Raw genomic sequence first — 22,494 nt, 5'->3', positions numbered from 1 at the left:
TATAACGTAGCTAAGCGATTGTACTCGGAGAAGCAAAGATTTTTTGCACAACCCACTGTGGATCAAAACTGTCCAAATTCTTAAAATGGAAGTTTAATGCAACATTTTTTCCCAAGGTTTTTACATGACAGCAGTGATATGTTTGGGAAAGTTCTCTGGAGAGGTGCATGACGCTTCATTATCTGACAGTGTGATGGATGAATCTGGGTTTGGTGGATTCCAGGATGCATGGTGCCATCAGTAAAGTTTGGTGGAGGAGGGATGATGAGCTGGGGCTGTTTTTCAGGCCCCTTAGTTTCAGTGGAAGCTAACAAGAAGTCCCTTTCCTGTTCCAAACACCTTCAGGATGAACTGGCATGTCGATCCAACATCAGTGCCTGACCTCACATGAGCATGAATTCCAAAATCTTCCAAGAAGATTCCCAGAAGAATGGAGACTGTTATTAGCCACAAAGGGGTCAACTCCATGTTAATGCTCATGGTTTTGGAATGGGGTGTGTGGACATTTGTCTATGGCCATTAGATTTTGGTGTGTATTTGTGGAAATGGGATGGAAATTTGAAATTCTGGGTACAATTTGAACCCTGAACCTAAAGCGTATTTTGGGAAATGCTGTCCGAAAATATTGCTGCTCCACACCCCCCACCGTCCATACACCGCACACACATCATTACAGACCTGCCAGTCGGAAGATAAATTAGAGCGTAGACTGTGATCGCGTTCCCGTCGATCAGAGTATTACATCAAATTACGAAATATCATCTTGCTCCTAGTGAAGGGCTGAAGGCGAGCGCTGTAGAAAAGGGCATTTTCACTGATTAATTACTCGCCTGTTTAATACTTACACCACTCCGTTTTCAAGGTTAAGAAGTGCGCACCACACACTCTAACTCCTACCCTGTGCTGGAGCCATCGCTCACAAGAGCTTATATTGTAAATATACAGTCAGAGCTTACAGATACATGTTCATAGACGGATTAAGAATCAGGGCTGGAACTGGGATCAGAACTATAGTGAGGTCCATTTTGCAGAAAAGGTATCTACATCACACAGTGACTGAGCTAACTGCTGAAAATCATGAATCCATTGGTTTCTCCTTCGGCTTTTGATGAAATCAGATTGAGTCAGGCTTTACTGATGGCGACGTAATCCGAGCTCACATCCAGAATACAGTCCAAAAGGTCAGAACACGGTGAGGGAATCAAAGGCAGACAATCCCAAGGGTTAAGCGAAAGACGTAATCGGAATAAACAGGCAAAAAGGTCATAAACAAGAAGGTTGATGAAAAATGCTTAGTAGGTCGATAACGATGCAATACTTCGCAGTCTAAGCTAAAGCCCGGGCTTATAAACTATACTAAAGATATCACATGAAGTCACAGGTGACCTGAATTAGTATTCAGGAGAGTGAGAGGGGTGACTGGAACGTGAAGGCAGGTCAGAGGTTGCTGGACTTATGTGATCCCCCAGAGGAGTCTGGGAGATGGAGTCAGAACCCGAGGGGTGCGTGACAGCCATAGTCGTCTTTTTTATTATTTATTTATAAGCTTTTGACAATTATGAAAATAGAAATCGCTCCCGCTCCCGCCCACAACCGGAACGTTTTGACCAGCGCAGCTCCTTCAAGCTGAACTGACATCCAGTATCTGACGTAGCCTGTTCACAGTTGCGTTATCCTCTGCTGAAATAGCACGGCAGTCGTGGTCTTCAGACTCACTGTGAGTAACTTCCCCAAACGCCGTTATTCCCAGTAAACACAAAGAGTTAAACCACTAAGCTGGTATTTTGGTGTTTTGCCGTCAGACTGAAGGCTCCACCGTCTCTGTAAGCTACGAGAGTTTGCATGTTGTTCACATGACCGGCTGCTGATTGGTTGTTATCTTGTTTCATTTTATATTGTTCTCATGTGTGATGCAGCGATCGTTCTACTTTATTTTTAGGCTATTCTGCATGATTTCTCTGCACGCGTGCTTCGTCCCGCTCCCGCCTGCAGTGGGCTGGTTACCTGCCTGCTCCTGTGCAAAACACTGAAAATCAGTCCACAAGATATTGTTGTGGGTCCCGCGGGAATCTTGCAGATGTGCAGACCTCTAGTCCAGGCATTGATGTCCTCATAGTTGGCCGTGTAAGCAATGAGTGGACGTGAACGCCGTGATACGATTCTTATTGGATTTCAGCATCTTTCCAGTTGTTCAAGTGGTCGTTGTGAATGGAAGCAACAGCTGGGCTGGAAACACACACCAGAGACAGGGTCAGTGGAGCTCAGAGACATTTATCACGAACTCAGAATAGACAGTTTAGCAAGAACAGGTCCAAAAACAAAACTGCACCTTATCTGAGGCTGTTGCAGCTGCTCTTCTCGTCAGCCGCCAGCCATGTATGATCTGTCAGCCCCACCCTTCCTCTATACGTGCTGTGGTCCACAGCAAAGGTGCAGATGCTTGTTTCAGTCCGGCTTTTCAGCACCTTGGTGGGCGATTTGGAGCAGTGTTGTGGCTCAGCTGTCAACAGGCTCACGTCATGTGAACAGCGTGCTCCGATTTCTTAGATCAGATTAAGTTTGTTATAAGATTTCAAGAACTCTGTTTAAGAGAGCTGGGATTGCTCAGTGCGTGTATCCCCGTACTCTGATTTCTTTCCTTTTTCTCATGCGCAAACAGGGAGGGCTGTCTGGACCTGTGGATGCGGAAACCAACTACATGCTTCACGAAAAGATGAGTCTAGAAGTCTAAATGACGCATTTTCATATTTGCTAGTATGAAGATGTGAGTTGATTGGCAGGTTGCTGATTAATGTAATATTTCAGGCTTTGTATTTGTTGACAGCTGTATATTAAAAGCAAAGTCTTCCTTGTATCGAAGGCCAAGATGATGAACAGACAGCACAGTGAGCCAGTTCATGGAGATCAATGGAGGAGTCCCACTTTAAAGATGAGACGGCTGTGAGGACACTTAGGAGAATTCAAGGTCACGTCAGCGAGAGAGAGACATACAGAGAGAGAGAGAGAGAGAGAGGGATGGAGAGTGAAGGATGAAGGTTGGTCAGAGGTACAGGACCATGTTGTGAATATTTGATGCTGATGGATCTGTGCTCACTCCAGCAGAACAAACTGGATTGGAGCGGCGTGCGCACACACACACACACACACACACACACACACTGCTCAGGTGGAAGGGCTGGTTTGAAATGAGGCCTACTTGGTCTGACACAAAACCTTCATTTCTATGCAGGAGAAACCGATCTAGAGCCGCACACCTGAGCTCCCCACACACACACACACACACACACTCCTGTAATAAGTATTTCAGAAATCCATCAGCCAGACTTTTGTAGGATTTGAGCGTGAGATGGAACGTGTTTCCTCAGGCATCACGTCGTTTATGTATTTATAGATTCCTAAATGACGCTGCATGATTTAATCATTACCGCCGTCGCACACGCACTTAACTCGTCTGAAGGGGCCGGGAGTCGACCCCGTCAGAACCCAGAACCCTGCGCTGTAATAATTTCCATATAATGTAATAACCCCAAACATACAATTTAATTCACGCTTAACTGTCAGAAGTGTAATAAAACACAGTACCGTAATAACATGCCCAGTGATGTCATACAGTGCCTGACCTGATTATACGTTTGTTTTCAACCTGTGGTCTGCAGTGGTCCCTGTTAGGGGACCACAGCTGTTATTTTAACCGCAGTATGTTGCGGTTCACCCAATGTTCTTTTAAACATCCCTGATTTTTTGCAAAAATATAGAACGTCATATTTTGGTCGACCTCATTTATTTGCTCTGGCAAGATGCTTGCTGTGTTTACATTTTCAGTGCAAGTCAGAGCAAAATGTTCCTTTTTTGTTCCTATGGAATTCCTCCATCGTGGATTAATAGTTAAAAACGGGGAGTTTTGGAAAGAAAGTGAAACAGCCACCGTATCTCAGGCTGAGAAAACCAAGTATCAACCGAAACGAAGAAAACAGCAGTGATGCGTTTACATATTTGTGTTAAAAAACGTCATTCCACAGATCATAGCCATGCGCACCTGATGACGGCAGGTTGAAGCTGTGCAAACGTTGCCATGGTGACGTCATTACTAGCCAAGGTCACTTTCTCCACCTTGGCTAGTAATGACGTCACCATGGCAACGTTTGCACGGCTTCAACCTGCCGTCATCAGGTGCGCATGAACGTACGGTATAGCGTCTGGAATTCTACGAGACATTTGGTGTTCATGGCTCCCAAAAAAACCCAACATCCGGTTTATTCCACTGCTGTGGTTGACGGCAAAAGTTGGGGAAACTAAACTCTTGACAGCGTTCCGTTCCCCACTGCCGTCTGCGGAAAACTTCCACTTGCGTTCTGATGCTGGGATTTCCCGTTGCGTCCCAAACTGCATGCTGGAACACTAAACAGTGAGTGAGAAACGGTATAGTACCATTAGTAGTGCACTCTTGGGGCTCCCGAGTGGCACAGTCTTCTAAGCGTTGGCCCTGTCATCCGGAGATGGCGAGTTCGATCCCTGCAGATGCTACAGCCGTCTGTAGCTGGGAGTCCTAGAGAGCACAATTGGCCTCGCTCTCGCTGGGTGGGTTGGATGGTCCCTCCGTCTCTCCCCGATCACTCAATGCGATACTAGTCAGCACAGGCGTCTGTTAGCTGACGTAGCAGATCTGGCGGTTGGAGCTTTCCTTCGGGTGCGTTCGGCTGTCCAGTGACGTTGTGTTGGTGGCGGTTAGATGCAGTGGCTGGTTTCACAGGTCTCAGAGGAAGCCTGTGCTGCCTTTACCCTTTATTGATAGCATCGTGTGACGGGGGGAGTCGTCTTTAGACAGTGGAATTGGAGACGACTAAATTGGGGAGAAAATTGAGTCACCCCCCCAACTTTTCTATAGGTAAAGTATAGAAGTGTGTGGTTTGGGACACAGCATCAGTCAGTGAGACGCGTGCAGCAGCTCCAGTGGCCGATTACAGCGCTGCTGAGCTGCTCAGTAGCTGCTTGTTAAACATTTCCAAACCAAAGTTGAATGCGTTTTCCTGATTAACGAAACTGGGTGTCCGAGAATGTTTACTTCTTCTTTTTCGAAATATGTTCTGTGCATATGGCACCCGAACATCACTGCTGCAACATCCAGTTTAATTGTGTTTATTATTTTAGAGCTTTTATGTAAAATGCTGTGAGGCGTGCAGGTTATACAGATCCAGTCCACCTTTCAGGTTAATATTCTGCTTGTAGCGTTCTCTGGACACTGTATCTAAAGTGTCCACGTATGTTTTCATCCTTTTATGGTCATTCTGGTCTATTTTTCTTGGTCTTCATCCTTCAGGGTTGTATCTGCAGCAGCGATGGCGAGATGAGCTCCATCAGAGCACGGTCAGAGTTACAGTCAGAGTTTGCTTACATGTTAAATGATCTGGTCAATAAAATCTTGTGGGCCACAAGTTGTAAAGAAGTGCATTGAAAGCCCAGCAAAAGGCAGCAGAACATGTTTGGGGTCTTGGTCCTGTCTTGGTTCCCCTGCTCTGTATCTGCTCTTTTCTGTTTCTGTCTCAGTGAAGTCCGTCACCTCTCTCTAGCCATGTGCTTCTGTTTTTCTTCTGGTCTCTTCCCTTGTCCTGTTTCTTATCATCATCTGTCTCACCTGTGTGATGTCTGTCTTCCCAAGTGTTTCTTGTTTCTCAAGGTATTTATACCCCCGTTGCTTGGTGGGTTTGTTTTGCATTGCCTTCACTCTTATGAAAGGATGGCTTCTTTGGTAATGGGAATGGATCTATTTAGAACCATGAGTTCTATATATAACTGTTACATGCTTAAATGCTGCAGCAATGATGATGAGATGAGCTTCGTCAGAGCACAAGAGTTACAGCTCACCTGCCGAAATGGCGGCAGGGTGTACTTAATGACGTAATCGGATACTGGTCCGTTTGTGAGGCAGCTGTCTAAGCTGCTTACTGGTCGATGTAAAAGCTCTGAACCAAAATATTTTTCGAAGGAAACGCAGCAAATGCTTATTTTTGCCTGCTCTGTTTGTCTTGTATTGCTATGCGTATCACAATCACATCAGTGTTGACAGCTACATTTCACACTAGGAGCGCATAAATCAGATGAGAGGGCTTAAAATAAAATGCATCTTAGCCAGTGTAGCTGATTGTATGTGATTCTTTTCCTGGGTATATTTTGTACAAAATGATAGGCAGTTTTATCATTTGTGAAAGCATAAAAGCATAAAGCAGGTTCTTAAGGTGGATGAGGACAGCGCCATCAGTTGTCACTCGGAACTGGAATCGACTCCAAAACTTCTGGAATTGAGCGGCCCTGCTGTCTGACCTCTCTGTGTATTTGTGCTGAACAGACAGTTTAGTGTGCTGTCTATACACACACACGCACACACACACACACACACACACACGATCGTGAACACTTTCAACTTTGTCAGATATAAAAATGTGTTGTGCACACACTGCACTCGTCTAATTCTTATGCCCCTCTCTCTCTTTCTCTTTCTCTCTCGCTCTTTTTCTGTCCTCTCTCTGTCCAGGTGTAAGTGTAACCTGCACGCGGGACAGTGTGTGTTTGTGGACGGTAATCTGCAGTGTGTGTGTGATCACAACACGACAGGTCAGGACTGCCAGCGCTGCAAAAAAGGCTTCAAAGCCAAGAGCTGGAAAGCGGGATCTTACCTGCCAACTCCCAACGGCTCCCCCAACATATGTGAGTAACACCCACCCACCCACACACACACCTTCCCACCCACTCACACATCTGATCCACACACTAGGCCATATAGCAGATATATTTACTGGCCAACCATGTTATAACATTGTTATTACAGAGTATAACCCCTAACAATACCCCTGAACGTACATTTATCACTGACCAACTATGTTGTAACATTGTTATTACAGAGTATAACCCTAACAAACCCCTGAACGTACATTTATCACTGACCAACCATGTTGTAACATTGTTATTACAGAGTATAACCCTAACAAACCCCTGAACGTACATTTATCACTGACCAACCATGTTGTAACATTGTTATTACAGAGTATAACCCTAACAAACCCCTGAACGTACATTTATCACTGACCAACCATGTTGTAACATTGTTATTACAGAGTATAACCCTAACAAACCCCTGAACGTACATTTATCACTGACCAACCATGTTGTAACATTGTTATTACAGAGTATAACCCTAACAAACCCCTGAACGTACATTTATCGCCGTTAACAAAGCTCAAACATACTTTATAACTTGCCAACCATGTTGTTACATTGCTATTAACTATTAAAAAACACTGAATGTACATTTATCACTAGCCAACCAAGATATTACTCTGCTATTACACCTTATAACTCCTAAATACTCTAAACCATCACTGGCCAACCATGTTGTTAAGATGCATTTACACATTATAACTCTAAACAAATCCATGAACGCAAATGTCATGAGCCAGCCACGTTATTACATTGCTATTACACATTGTAGCTCTTAACAAATCCATGAACAAAAATGCATTGCTAGACAACCATGTTGTTACATTGCTATTACACATTATAACTCAACATCCATGAACACAAATGTCACTAGCCAACCATATTAACGTTGTTATTACACATTGTCGCTCTTAACAAACCCATGAACAATAATGCATCGTTAACCAACCATGTTGTTACATTGCTATTACACATCATTTTTAACATCCATGCACACAAATGTCACTAGCCAAACACGTTATTACATTGCTATTACACATTGTAGCTCTTAACAAATCCATGAACAAAAATGCATTGCTAGCCAACCATGTTATTACATTGCTATTACACATTTTAACTTTTATCACTAGAACCCTGTTAATAGTGAATGTTTCCTGTTACATATTAGACGTAGGATGTAATGCTATTCTTTTTCACATGTATCATTAGCCAGTCATGCTATTACATTTCTATTATATATAAACAGATGTCAGAATTGCCCAGTTGTGTTGTGGCATCATCATTCAAATGTGTTATTTACTATTAGTCGAACCGATCCATTACTATCATTGTTACATTGTAATAACATAATAATAGCAGCTGAGGTTTACGCCGACGCCGGTGTGATGTTCAGATATGACTCCAGCTCCCACAGATACCAGCGTTCCCCTCAGAATATGACTTAAATAATGTGTGAGAAACATTCGGCGGCACGGAAACACAACAAAGGAGGTAAACCCTGACAACAAATGAAGTATGTATGAAATATGGAGGATGGAGCGATTGGAGGGGAGGAGAGAGAGTGGTGCAATAGAAAGCCAGAGGGTGAAATTAGAGTGGAGTGTGGAGAGAAAAGCACAGACGTTGGAGAACGAAGAGAGAAGGTGGAATCATGACGAACGCGCACCTGCATTTTCTTCTCAGACCAGATCAGACGCTGATTGTGGGGACGTTTTTTCTAGAAAACATTCAAAACCACAGCTTTGACATTCAGAAACTTCAGTGGAACATTTTGAGGTGTTGGACCAAGACGGCTGATGGAGCAGCCGAAGATTCTGAGCACTTCCTCCATCAGGTGCTGTGATTCTGACTGCCGTTCACTGTTAGATATACACATAATATAAAAACATTACACCCACTCAGACTACATGTCACTAGCCAAACATGTTGTTACATTGCTATTACATAGTATAACCCTTAACAAAACCCTGAACATACGTTGATCACTAGCCAGACATGTTGTTACATTGCTATTACATATCATACTTCTTAATAAAACCATGAACACAAAGATATCAGCAGCTGACCATGTCGTTACATTGCTATTACGCATTTTAACCTGGCCATGAACACAAATGTTATTAGCCCACAGTGTATTACTTGCTAATATACGCTATAACACTTAAAAACCCCTGGACTCATATTTATCACTAGCCAACCAGTGTATTACATTGCTATTACACATTAGCTGTTAACTAATGTCCCAGTCAGATCCAAAGAGACAGTATGTGTGTCTGTGTGAAAGACAGAGAGAGAGAGAGAGAGAGAGAGAGAGAGAGATGTAGAGAGAGATGTAGAGAGAGAGAGAGATGTAGAGAGAGAGATGTAGAGAGAGAGAGATGTAGAGAGAGATGTAGAGAGAGAGAGAGATGTAGAGAGAGAGATGTAGAGAGAGAGAGAGATGTAGAGAGAGAGATGTAGAGAGAGAGAGAGACGGAGAGATGTAGAGAGAGAGATGTAGAGAGAGAGAGATGTAGAGAGAGAGAGAGACGGAGAGATGTAGAGAGAGAGATGTAGAGAGAGATGTAGAGAGAGATGTAGAGAGAGAGATGTAGAGAGAGATGTAGAGAGAGAGAGAGATGTAGAGAGAGAGAGATGTAGAGAGAGAGAGAGATGTAGAGAGAGATGTAGAGAGAGAGAGATGTAGAGAGAGAGAGATGTAGAGAGAGATGTAGAGAGAGATGTAGAGAGAGAGAGATGTAGAGAGAGATGTAGAGAGAGATGTAGAGAGAGAGAGATGTAGAGAGAGAGAGAGATGTAGAGAGAGAGAGATGTAGAGAGAGAGAGAGATGTAGAGAGAGAGATGTAGAGAGAGAGAGATGTAGAGAGAGAGAGAGATGTAGAGAGAGAGAGATGTAGAGAGAGATGTAGAGAGAGAGAGAGATGTAGAGAGAGAGAGATGTAGAGAGAGAGAGAGATGTAGAGAGAGAGAGATGTAGAGAGAGAGAGATGTAGAGAGAGAGAGATGTAGAGAGAGAGAGAGATGTAGAGAGAGAGAGATGTAGAGAGAGATGTAGAGAGAGAGAGATGTAGAGAGAGAGATGTAGAGAGAGAGAGATGTAGAGAGAGAGATGTAGAGAGAGAGAGATGTAGAGAGAGATGTAGAGAGAGATGTAGAGAGAGAGAGATGTAGAGAGAGATGTAGAGAGAGATGTAGAGAGAGAGAGATGTAGAGAGAGAGAGAGATGTAGAGAGAGAGAGATGTAGAGAGAGAGAGAGATGTAGAGAGAGAGATGTAGAGAGAGAGAGATGTAGAGAGAGAGAGAGATGTAGAGAGAGAGAGATGTAGAGAGAGATGTAGAGAGAGAGATGTAGAGAGAGAGAGAGATGTAGAGAGAGAGAAAGATGTAGAGAGAGATGTAGAGAGAGATGTAGAGAGAGAGAGATGTAGAGAGAGATGTAGAGAGAGAGAGATGTAGAGAGAGAGAGAGAGATGTAGAGAGAGAGAGAGATGTAGAGAGAGATGTAGAGAGAGAGAGAGATGTAGAGAGAGAGAGATGTAGAGAGAGAGAGAGATGTAGAGAGAGAGAGATGTAGAGAGAGATGTAGAGAGAGAGAGATGTAGAGAGAGAGAGATGTAGAGAGAGATGTAGAGAGAGAGATGTAGAGAGAGAGATGTAGAGAGAGAGAGATGTAGAGAGAGAGAGAGATGTAGAGAGAGATGTAGAGAGAGAGAGAGATGTAGAGAAACACACACACACTCTCTCACACACACACACACACACATACTGTCTGTCTCTCTCTCTCTCTCTCTCTCTCTCTCTCTCTCTCTACATCTCTCTCTCTGGTGCTGCAGTGCCTTTTAGCTTGCACAGATCTGTCAGTTCACAGCAAGATCAAGACCACTGGTGTGGAGGCCCCAATTCCCAAAGAACACACACACACACACACACACACACACACACACACACACACACACACACACACACACACACAGTGATTCTGCCAGGTACAGGGAAGTTTTTTTTCCTCCTTCTTTGCTTATGACAGGACATCAAAATGTTGACTTAGTATCTCAAAAATGACTAATTATCTCAAAATAGTCAATAGTTTTCTCACAATACTGACTTAATATCTCTACTTTTACTGGTATGTAAACATGATGACATTTTACTGTAATATTGCCTTCATATCTCAAAATAATGATTTTTTTCTCAAAACAAAATTGACTTAATATGTCTAAATGTCTCACACAGACACACACACACATGCGCACACACACACACACTCACTCATTTTTCACTCTTCCCCTCTCTGTTGTCTCTCTTTTCTCTCTATTTCATCTTTCCCCCTCTCTCTCTCTCTCTCTCTCTCTCTTTCCTCTTTCTCTATGGTCTTTTCTTTCTCTCTCATCTCTCGTGCTCTCTCACTCTTTCAACAGTTCTCTTTTTTTTCCTTTCTTCTCTCTCTTGTCTGGTTTTAATGTCTTCTAAAGTTCATGTTCGCTTTGTTAATGTGACAAAGTCATATTTATATTGCAATAATGATCTATTAATAAAAGCTAAAAAAACATACATATTTTACTGTATAACAGTAAAGATAATCTCTCTCTCTCTCTCTCTCTCTCTCTCTCTCTCTCTCTCTCCCTCTCTCTTTCTCTCTCTCTGTCTTTCAGGTGCTCAGGCTGGTACTTCCTCTGGTTCCAGTAAGTAGAGTTGTTCTACTCTCTCTCTCTCTCTCTCTCTCTCTCTCTCTCTCTCTACTCCCTCCAGCCCATATGTCAGTCATCCCTCCTCTTCTCCCTCTCTTTCTCTCATTCTGTTGTTCTGCGTCCCCCACCCCCCCACCTCGTTCTATCTGCTTCATTTTTAATAGGCCGCCTGTCCCAGGCCTTTCATCATCGTCACGGCAACACGCAGCCCAGGAACACTGACTTCAGTTCAGAGAGAGAGAGAGAGATGGGGGGGGTTAAAAGAGACAGTTAGGAGAAAGGAGTGTGTGGGTAGAGAGAGAGAACGAGAGAGGAAGGATGGAGGGATCCCCGGAGGGGTGGAACAGAAGGAGTGTGATTAGAGATTCTCTCTGAGGGACACGCCCCCAGCTCCACACACTCCGAAAGAGAGATCCGGAAACAGCACGCACACACACACACACACACACACGTGTGCACACGTATTCGCTGAGCTGCGGGGGGCTCTCCTGGGGGCGAGAGTTTGACTGCATGACCACGTACACATCACGACTCATACCGACGCTACATGGCAGAGATAATCCACTCTGTTCAGCGCGCTCATTACCGCTGTTCAGGACTTCCACACTGCACACTGTGAGGGTCTGTACACGGGGGGTCCGCACTTCAGTTACTCACTCTCAGACCTACAGGACACATTGAAACATGTTTTTATAATCCATAGTAGTTCCTTAGTAACTCATAGTGGATACTGAATAATCCATAGTAGTTCCTTAGTAACTCATAGTGGATACTGAATAATCCATAGTAGTTCCTTAGTAACTCATAGTGGATACTGAATAATCCATAGTAGTTCCTTAGTAACTCATAGTGGATACTGAATAATCCATAGTAGTTCCTTAGTAACTCATAGTGGATACTGAATAATCCATAGTGGTTCCTTAGTAACTCATAGTGGATACTGAATAATCCATAGTAGTTCCTTAGTAACTCATAGTGGATACTGAATAATCCATAGTAGTTCCTTAGTAACTCATAGTGGATACTGAATAATCCATTGTGGTTCCTTAGTAACTCATAGTGGATACTGAATAATCCATAGTAGTTCCTTAGTAACTCATAGTGGATACTGAATAATTGATTACACCTGCTGATTAGCTACCTTGTATCATAGCATTCAACAATGATATATTGTTGATTCAACAATACATAATTATTGTATAAGTGTATGAAGGCAAATGAGCATTTTTTGTGTGACATCATAAAAACAGTACATTCAAAACAGGCTGTTTTTGCAGCTCACTTTCCCTAACTGGACCACTTGGACCAGGCAGTGAACAGTGCACTTTGAACTTTGATTTTGTTTATGGAACATGAGGAAGACAGAACCTTTAAGATGATCAGATTAATAACCCTGCAGTTTAAAGAGTTCATCCAGATTTAGAACTGAATAATGAATAACATCTCCCTCAGCTGATGCAACTCCACCAGTGCTGACTGCCATGGAGACAGTTACCGCGGCAAAATCTGTGACAGTGGTTAGCACGGCTGCTGCCTCTGGTGCCCCTGACATGACCACAGACCCAGAGACAACTACATCTCCCATAATGCAGCTGACATTCAGCAATACCAAACAGCCACAGATCATGAAGGTGTGCTAGGGGAAATCAAGTACAGCAAGTGTGTGTGTGTGTGTGTGTGTGTGTGTGTGTGTGTGTACATTTTGTGTAAGGATTGTTATTAATACATTTAGTGCGAGTCCAAGTCTCAAGTCACTGAAGGTTGAGTCTGTGTTGAGCTCAAGGACAAGTCAAGTCACAAGTCCCTTAAACGTGAATCTGCTGAATCAAGTCATGAGTCAGTTGAATACAAGCCAGAATCAAGTCGAAAGTTAAGCGAGAGATAAGGGTGAGTCAGGAGTCACTTAAGCGCGCATCCAAGTCAAGTCACTAGTCAGTTTGCGTTTGAGTCAGGTCACGATTCAGTGAAGTTTCAGGCTGAGTTAATTCACAATTCAGTTAAGTGTGAATCTTAGTCAAGATTCAGTTAAGCATGAGTCTGAGTCAAGTCATGAGTCAGTTAAGCATGAGTCTGAGTTACCACAGTTGAGTTTAGAACGAGTCTGAGTCAAGAGAATTCAGTTATATGTGAGTCAGTTAAGTGTGAGTGTCCACTTCAAGCCATGGTTCTGTTACGCGAGTCTAAATCAAGTCATTCAGTTTATCATGAGTCTGAGTCAAGTCAAGATTCAGTTGTGTGAGTCTGAGTCATCACGATTCAGTTTGGTGTGAGTCAAGTCATGAGTCAGTTAAGTGTGAATATGAGTCAAGAGTCAGTTAAGCATGAGTCTGTCAAGTCATGCGTCAGTTAAGCATGAGTCATCATGATTCAGTTTAGTGTGAGTCTGAGTTGGGTCACAATTCAGTTAAGTCATGAGTCAGTTAAGCGTGAGTGTCTAGGTCAAGTCATGATTCAGTTAAGCATGAGTCTGAGTCAAGTCAAGATTGTTATGTGTGAGTCTGAGTCATTGGTCAGCACATATCCATGTCAACTGGTGAGTCAGTTAAGTGCGAGTCCAAGTCAAATCACAAATCAGGTCAATGCGACTCGAGTTTGAGCCGCTGACTCAACTCCCCATTTCTTTCCCCACACGCAAGCACACTTGGGAGTTTTGAGTGTATGCATTATTACAGAGTGCGTTTAGGAGCAGGTCCCGGCCCCTCGCTGCGTGGTCTAATTTTAACCTGGCAGTATGATGGTCCTGTTTCGACAGAAACCCACGCAAGGCAGGCGGAGCCCCCAGCGCACTGACGGCAGGAATTAGACCAAACCCATTAAGAGCGTTTGTGTAACCGCTGCTTTAAAACCCTGCCTCTCTCTCAAACACATACTCTCACTCTCTGCTGCCTCAAGATCTGCTGATTCTGCGAGGCTATTGGTCGAGCTGGGACAGCTGAAGTAAACAGATCAGAGCCTTCTGAGGAAAGAAATCATGACACCATCATCACAGAGTTAGAGCTTAACAACTCGAATTCATTAGTGATTTATAAGGTCTATTAAAGGTTCGAATAAACAAGTTTCAAACGTTTGTGTTTAATCTAGATCAGTCAGAGATGCTCATGAGCTCAGACTATTAGAAAGACGCTGATAGTTCACTTAGAAGACGACAGAAATGAGAGTACCAATGGGAAAAAGAACAAAAGAGCATTTTACATTGCAGCAGTTGTGAAGGTAGTAGTGTAAATTCACTACAATACCCATAATGCAATGCCTTCAAAACCCAACATGCCGCATGAGCAAACCGAAAGGCAAAATCACACACACACAAGTTTGGAAGCAAATCGTTTTATTTGTCTACTGCAGTAAGATCACCACGTTAACTCAATCTGCTTTTCATTTGTTTTTGTTTTTTCAGTCAGAGGTGAATTATGAGTCAGTTAAGTACAAGTCACATTCGAGTCATGAGTCAGTTAAGCATGAGTCTGAACTGAGTCACAAGTCAGGTAAGCGTAAATCTGAGTGAAGTCATGAGTTAGATCAAGTCAGAGTTGAGCCACAAGTCAGTTAAGCGCAAGTCTGATTTGCGAGTCAGTTAAACAAGTGTCTCAGTCAAGTCATAAGGCAGTTAAGTGCAAGTCTGAGTTGAGTCACGAGTCAGTTAAGCTTGTGTCGAGCAATGCGTCAGTTAATTGCAAGTCAGAGTTGAATTATGAGTCAGTTAAGCGTAAGTCCGAGTCGAGTGTGAGTCTGAGTCTGAGTAGAGTCATGTGCCGATTAGGCATGAGTTGAGACACCACTCAGTTAGGTTGCAATTCACTTAAGCACAAGTCCGAGTCATGAGCATTAAGCACAGGTCAGAGTCGAATCACAAATCAGTTAAACACGAGTCTGAGTAGAGTCACCAGTCAGGTAAGCGCACTTCCAAGTCATCAGGATTCACTTAAGTGCAAGTCTGAGTTACAAGTCAGTTAAGTTCAAGTCTGAGTTGAGTCACAAGTCAGTTAAACAAGAATCTGAATCGAGTCTTGATTCAGTTAAGCTTGAGTTTGAGTAGAGTCACCAGTCATTTAAGCACTTGTAGAGTCATGTGTCAATTAGGCATGAGCCTGAGTTGAGTCACCAGTCAGATAAGCCGCGATTCACTTAAGCACAAGTCCGAGTCACAAGCCAGTTAAATGCATGTCAGAGTCGAGTCACGGGTCAGGTCTGAGTAAAGTCACCAGTCAGTTAAGCGCACTTCCGAATCAAGTCGAGATTCACTTAAGTACAAGTCCGAGTTACGAGTCAGTTAAGCAAGAGTCTGAGTTCAGTCACCAGTCAGTTCGTCCACATTGAGTCACGATCAACAGAAGTCTGAGTTATAAGTCCAGTTTTGGCCGTTATGGCCTGAAACAAAGGCCTGTTTGACAGCCGTGTGTAAAAGGAGCACAAACAGATCAGGTTCAATAAAATAATGAGACGATCAAGTGATCATTGTTTCTTTTAACCAGTGCGTCTTAAAGACAGCAGCTAAAAAAAGCTCTTCTGAAGCTCTGCAGCCACTGTGTGCGGTGTAGTTTGAGGCTCTGCCTCAGCTCAGTGCTCAAGAGAGCAAACAGACCAACTACAATGTGAAATACAGCTTTAATGTTAAAAAGGCCTTAAGGCCTTAAGGGTTCCAGTGACTCTTCAGATCAACTTACCTAATCTGCAGCGCCAAAATGAGGTCATTTGCTGGGCGGGAACAGTGAGTGCGTTTACATGCACTTGATAATCTGAGACCTGCAGAAAATCCGATTTTGTCAGTAATCTGATCTGTTTACATGCACTTAAGTAATCAGATAATGTGAAAACTCTGGGTCTAAATGATTCGGGTAATAATTGGATTTCTGCTTTGCAACCAGCCAACAAACTTATGAATAAAGATTAGAAGTAATGTAAAATCAAACTTCATGCTGCAGCTTACTTTAAAAAACATGCCACTTTACCTCAAAATATGAACATACATCAATTTACTTCCATACTTCCATTTCGGCAACACTGCTCGCTTATTCCCAGGACAGCAGTCTCATCCACGCATGCGCAGACTGAGAAATCAGAAAGAAATCAGAGTCTAGGTTGTCTGAGAAATCTGAGCTAAAATCCAGCCAATGTATCCGATTTGTTAATCTGATTTCTAGATCAGAGTATGGTGTTTACATGACCATTTGAATAATCAGATAACTGCAGAAATCCGATTATGATCGGATTATTCAGCGCATCTAAACACACTCGGTGTGAGTAGCCCGACAAGTATTCAGCATGGGTGTAAGTAACTTAACCATTTAGCTAAACAGCCAGTGTGAAGCACTAACATCTCCTGTCACAACAAACCTGCATCAACATAAGGAGCTTCTTAAAAAGTTATAAAAAGTATATATTTATTTGTATTTATAGGCCAGTATCCTATAAAACTATATATATATTTATTTGTATTTATAGGCCAGTATTCAAAATAAAACTATACATATTTATTTGCGTTTGGAGCCCGACTGTAAACATGGATCGAAAAGCTGTTTAGGGAATCCAGTTTCCAGAATGAAACATCTTATAGAGCTCACGCGTGTTTAGCAGGAAACATATTGTCCATAAGGGGGCGGCATTGGCAGACAGATAGCTTTTTAAACTAAATATTATATTATGAGTCAGCACACAGTATGCAGGTCAGGTGACAACGCCACTGCGAACTGTTTAAATCTTAAACGGCTCCTCAGCAGGTCTTAAAATAACGGCTACCACATAGAACCACTGGATTCATCCGCGTGAGCACAATTCACAGTGGATATAAAGCCAGAATTTCATAACTCACTGTATAAGGAGCAGTGAGCCGTTTGTGATTCAGCCTCAGATCTTAAATGACCAAGTAAGATATGCATGATCATTATGATTAAGGTCAATATGATCATTAATCGGCTGTTTTTTGGTCCAGTTCTCCACACTTCCCTGCTGAAATACACACACACACACACACACACTTAAAGGAGAGTTTAGGTTTCTACGGCACGTTTTTTTTCCTTTTCTAATCTCACAGCCTGGTTTTAAATAATAAAAACGTCAGTGTTTACTGATAACTTTGTCCCAATTTATTGATTAATTGCTTATCTCCTGTGAACATGAAATAAAGTGCTTTACACTGATCGAGTTTCAGAGCATGCAGCATGTGTGTGTGTGTGTGTGTGTGTGTGTGTGTATCCATGGCACAGATAAATCATTCTGTTCTTCCCATGTGGTCTAAAGGTCTACACACTATCTTTCACCAAACACACACACAAACACACACACTCACTTTTCTAAACCTTTTATTACTTACAGTACTGGGATGTGTGTGTGTGTTGTGGAGGTGGGAAAGTAGGTGTTTTGGGGGGCAGTTGTAACACAGGTGTGTATATTTAGAGGGGGGCAGTTGCAACCCAGGCGATAGTGTGTATAATAGCGTGTGTGATGTGTTGTACATCGGACGTGGATTATCAGGTCAGTTTCTTTATATCCCCCCCCCCCCCAGCCATCTGCCCAGCTGACCAACCATCTCCCACAGGCTCAGACACACACACATACACATTGACCTTGTAATCCCTGTCTGAACCCTCACACGCTCACTCACTCTCACTGTAATCTCAAACTGCATCACTCTCTGAGTGTACACCGCACTAGGTCACTCACTGGTCAGGACAAGGCTGGCGTGGTGTACGGGAGGGAAACAGTAGTGGAGATATCACTGCTGTCATGTCACAACTTCAAAACTCCGTTTCTAGCCCATTTGAAAACTCCAGCTGCTTTTTACAGTGTTCGATTTCAGGAATGATTAAAAATCTGTTGTAGTATCTTGTTAAGGTGTAAAAACATGAATTATAAGTAAAGCAGATGCAAATAAACATAAATACAGTCAAAAATAACAAAACCTTCCTATGTTATAAAAATCTCAGGTCAATGACGTCGTATGTGACATCAAAGGATGTCGTAGATAAAATGCAAATATTTGCTTTAGATGAAGTGTCATTTTGCCCAGAGGGGTCGCTGTTGTTCCGGAAATGAATCAGGAACACAGCCTCTGATTGATCAACAATCAGAAACACAGCCTCTTATTTGTTGACGAGTCAGGAACACAGCCTCTGATTGGCCAATGAGTCAGAAACACAGCCTTTGATTGGTCAATGGGTTAGGAAACCTCTGATTGGTCGACGAGTCAGGAACACAGCCTCTGATTGGTAGATGAATCAGGAACACAGTCACTGATTGTTTGACAATTAAGAAACACAGACTCTTATTAGTAGACGAGTCAGGAACACAGCCTCTGATTGGTAGACGAGTCAGGAACACAGTCAAAATGCAAAAATGCATTAATGGCAGTTTGCGAAAGACCAAACACGAAAGAACTTGTGCATTACACATTAATAATGTATCATGTTAATGTATTATTAACATTCAGTCTGTATGCGTATGTATGGGTTTTATGCATGTAGGTGGCGCTGCTGTGCTTTCGATGCTCTACTGAAACACTCCTGTCTCTTTTCTCTGAACGCAGTGACTGATTCTTTGCCTCAAGGTTCCAGCACAGGACTGAGTGAGCCAGGTCAGACAGTAAGACCACTGTAGAGCCGTAGTAGAACCGTAGAAAGTAGAACAGTGCAAAGGATTCATATGAATTGATACATAGAATTATTTGGATGGTTGGTTGTTCAGAATGTAAGATACTAGCTAACACCAACTGTGCTCAGAGCTCCAGAGCTTAGCCATTGGCTGCTAAGCTACTCATACACAATCGTACGGATTTGCAAGAGCTTTTGGAAAGTAGACATCAGACACCAGAGCTAAGCTTGGTAGAATAAAATAGTGGTGCTTGTGAAAAACTGAATGACATTAGCTGTAGTGAATAATGTAGAGAATAGACAATAGTGCTGCAGTTACTGTAGTGTTCTAGAGTTAAAGGATCATGATATACACACCCGATGGATCTTTAGTAAGGGGTTCTTTGGGAAAGGCAATGGAGAACGTGTTGCATATGTATCACCTATTAGTGTTCAGTTATGTGGGACATGAGTGAAGTTATGGGTGAGCAGTTAATTCTGAGTCCTTGGTGGATTTGTTTGTAAATCCATTTCTTAATTCTGATGTGCTTTATCTTTTGCTCTGTGATGAATGAATCCACGAAGGCAGATGTAACTGTCTGTCTAAAGCTGGGGTTACACTACACGACAGTTACAGTTGTAGCCCCAGTTCTCGGTCTGGCTGAGTCTGAGCTGGTCGGCTCTAGGGCGCACACTCAGATTTCTTTCCTCCCCGTCGCGTTTCAGACCAGTCGGAGTTTATCAAACGTTTCATTTTTTCGACCCGACTCTGAGTGAAACCTACTGTAAATTGATCAACGACTCAGTCTGCACGATTCCTGCAACAGCCAATGAAAACCGCACATGAAAGAAGAAAATACAGCAAGTAAACAAAGAAAAATGGCAAAGTCTCTCACATATGAATCTTTTTAATGAGCTGAGTTTAAGGCCTGAAAAGTTGAGTAGTGTGTGATCCCTGATCATATAGTGTGTGATCTCCAATAAATTGCCCAAAAAACTTTTATAATCTGTTTAACTTTAAACAGATAAGACTTTGAAAGTCGTGTAGTAAACCTGAGGCTTAAATGAAAACAACAGGAAGGGAGTTGTAGCTAAGTTGCATTCAGGGTTCAGCATCCGTGCCGCATTTCCATTTGAATGGTTCCTCTTATGTGCAGCACTCTATTTTTCGCTTTTAACATTGTGAGCATCACCCTAAGCTGATTTTACAGAGCTTTGGTTGGGTAACCAGACAGTGTCTCATGGGTAAAGCAAATCCACCCATCACATGTAAGGATTTAAAATCATTTGCAGGCTAGATTTAAGGATGAATTGTAAATATGTGACAGGCCATATGAAGCTGTACAGCCATATCTAGCCCTCAATCAGCTCACAACTGAGCAGCGACACTTATCCCAGCAAGGTAGGTGGAGCAGCAGGTGTTTGACCATAACTGAAGCAGTGGCCATTAGAGGTATAGCAAGAGTTAAGTACTAAGAGTTAAGGCACAAGTGTGTTTTCATACTAACTGCTCTCCTCATTCCCTCGACAACTCCCAGAGGAGGCCCCGCCCACTGAACCACCCCTTGATCTTCAGCCAATCACAGTCTCAGCCAAGCCCATCACAACTCAGCCTAAGCCTCGTACGCTACTCAAAGCTGAAACCCCGACCCCTTCGTTTCCTCCCACTGAGCAGCCCTCTATAGCCACACCCCCAGAGGAGGAGCTTGTTAAGGAGAGGGAAGGTAAGCTACCATTACCTAAAATAAATCTTTCATGTTTGTCAGTAACGCAGAGGTGGATTACTGACCGGGCCACTGGGTCCAGAGGACTGCCAAGGACCTTAGGGGCCTCAGACCTCAAGGACTGAGGCAGCTGGGGACAGACCACTATATGAAAGCAAAGCCCTTGAATATATAATGACAAAATAAATGATATCAAGACCCCTCAGCCCATTCCCCGTCACTACTCAACGGAGCTTCATACCTGGCCACTCGGGAGGAGGGGACAGTGGGAGCGCACTCATCCTCAGTTAGCTTCAGTGAGCTAATCAGCTAGACATGTAAACTTTTAGAGAAATTTAAATATGAAACGTGTTGTGGAGTCGTGGAGCAGTGCCTCTGTATGTGTGGGCTGTGTAGCCTTTAGTATGCTCATTAACCCGCTAGCAGAGAAAAGTGATGAAGTTGTACCCGTAGTCATGCATAACAGCAACATAAAGCCCAGCAATTCAAATGTTACAGTTTTAAAATATTAAAGTCCAACGTAGGCTAACCTGGCTTTCGTGGTCATGTACAAAGTGTGCTTTTTGAATAATTTATGGCTGATGTATTTTGTGAACCCTCTCCAGCATAAAAACGGCCGTCTTTATCCTCACTAGCGTTGTTTAAACAAACCTGAGTTCGATCGGAGAAGCTAACCACCAAGCGAAAGCTAACCTAACGAGTGCAACCGGATGCTGTAGTAATGTCGCCATATAATAGCCGGACAGTGGACGGGAGCTTCTTAAAACAGATACTGAAAGGGGCACCAAGATCCATCCCTTTAGTAACGGCCATAATTTTAACTGGTCAGACAGTGCTAGGCGATCCCAGCACAGCCGAACTTTTTGAGTCGTCTCCACAAATTCCTCTCTGAGGGATTGTGGGTAGCCACAGTGCATTGCGGGGAAATGAGTGCACGCTTAAATGGTTAAACAGCGGCCGTCTTGTCTGAGCGCCATGTGATACCGGAGCTAATACTTGATATGAATGGCCTCTATGGGGACTAAGAGTAGAATATAAGCATAGAGAGCCCTGAAACGCATTCACGTCATACGCAAACACACAAATACAGTCAAGCCCATTGACTGAACCCAGTGTACTCGTGAGATGAATACTACATGAGGCAAAATGAGACAAACTTCAGTTTGCATGAAGTGTGGAGGTTCAGGGCGGAGAGAGAAATGAAGGAGGGACATGAAAAATGGACGAGAGGAGGGGTAGTGAGACTGAACGGAGAGGCACAGCAGTACTTCAAGTGGAAATGAAAAAGCATGTAATCCCATGGCAGGTAGTGGGTGAGTGCATTTATGTTAAACAGAGGGGGAAAGTACCGAACTGCATGTCATCAAAGTTCTGCTCAATAACCATTTCAGAGGATTTTTTAAAACACAGTTAAAGAAGAATTCTACCAGAGGAATTTCCCACATTTTCTGCACAATTTAATAGATGAAATATAAACAGTGATTCAGAGTGTTTTGGCGTGAAATGGCCCAGATGTCTTTACAGTGGTGGTGATAGGAACCAGGGGTCGCCATGACTACAACACAGATATAGACATTTTATTTACTATCCGGAACCACCCGAGAACCTGCTCGAGTCTTCTGAGTTTTTATATGGAGTGTTGTGGTAAAATATGATGGTAAAATAGTGGGAAATTTGAAGAAATAAATGGTAACACTTTCTATGACGGTCACGTTTATAAGCATCTATAAACACGTTCAAAACGTGTTATGATGCATTCATAAGGCATTATATACATGGTTATAAATATTTGTAAAAAGGACTTACT

The 22,494-nt window shown here is 43.0% G+C and overlaps 1 protein-coding gene across 1 annotated transcript in view; it reads left to right on the top strand.

Annotated features, from left to right (window-relative positions):
• LOC108412025 (netrin-G2) overlaps positions 1 to 22,494 on the top strand; it is a 124,515-nt gene that overhangs the window by 72,876 nt on the left and 29,145 nt on the right. The window contains exons 4-5 of the mRNA XM_017683874.2: positions 6,530 to 6,702; positions 11,366 to 11,395. Coding sequence (XP_017539363.1) covers positions 6,530 to 6,702; positions 11,366 to 11,395 — 203 coding nt within the window. The remainder of the gene's footprint in view (positions 1 to 6,529; positions 6,703 to 11,365; positions 11,396 to 22,494) is intronic.

This window comes from Pygocentrus nattereri, chromosome 16 (genome assembly GCF_015220715.1).
Source record: "Pygocentrus nattereri isolate fPygNat1 chromosome 16, fPygNat1.pri, whole genome shotgun sequence".
Taxonomy (NCBI): Eukaryota; Metazoa; Chordata; class Actinopteri; order Characiformes; family Serrasalmidae; genus Pygocentrus; species Pygocentrus nattereri.
Note: the sequence above shows the minus strand (reverse complement) of the source record. Positions and strands in the feature narration are given on the sequence as shown.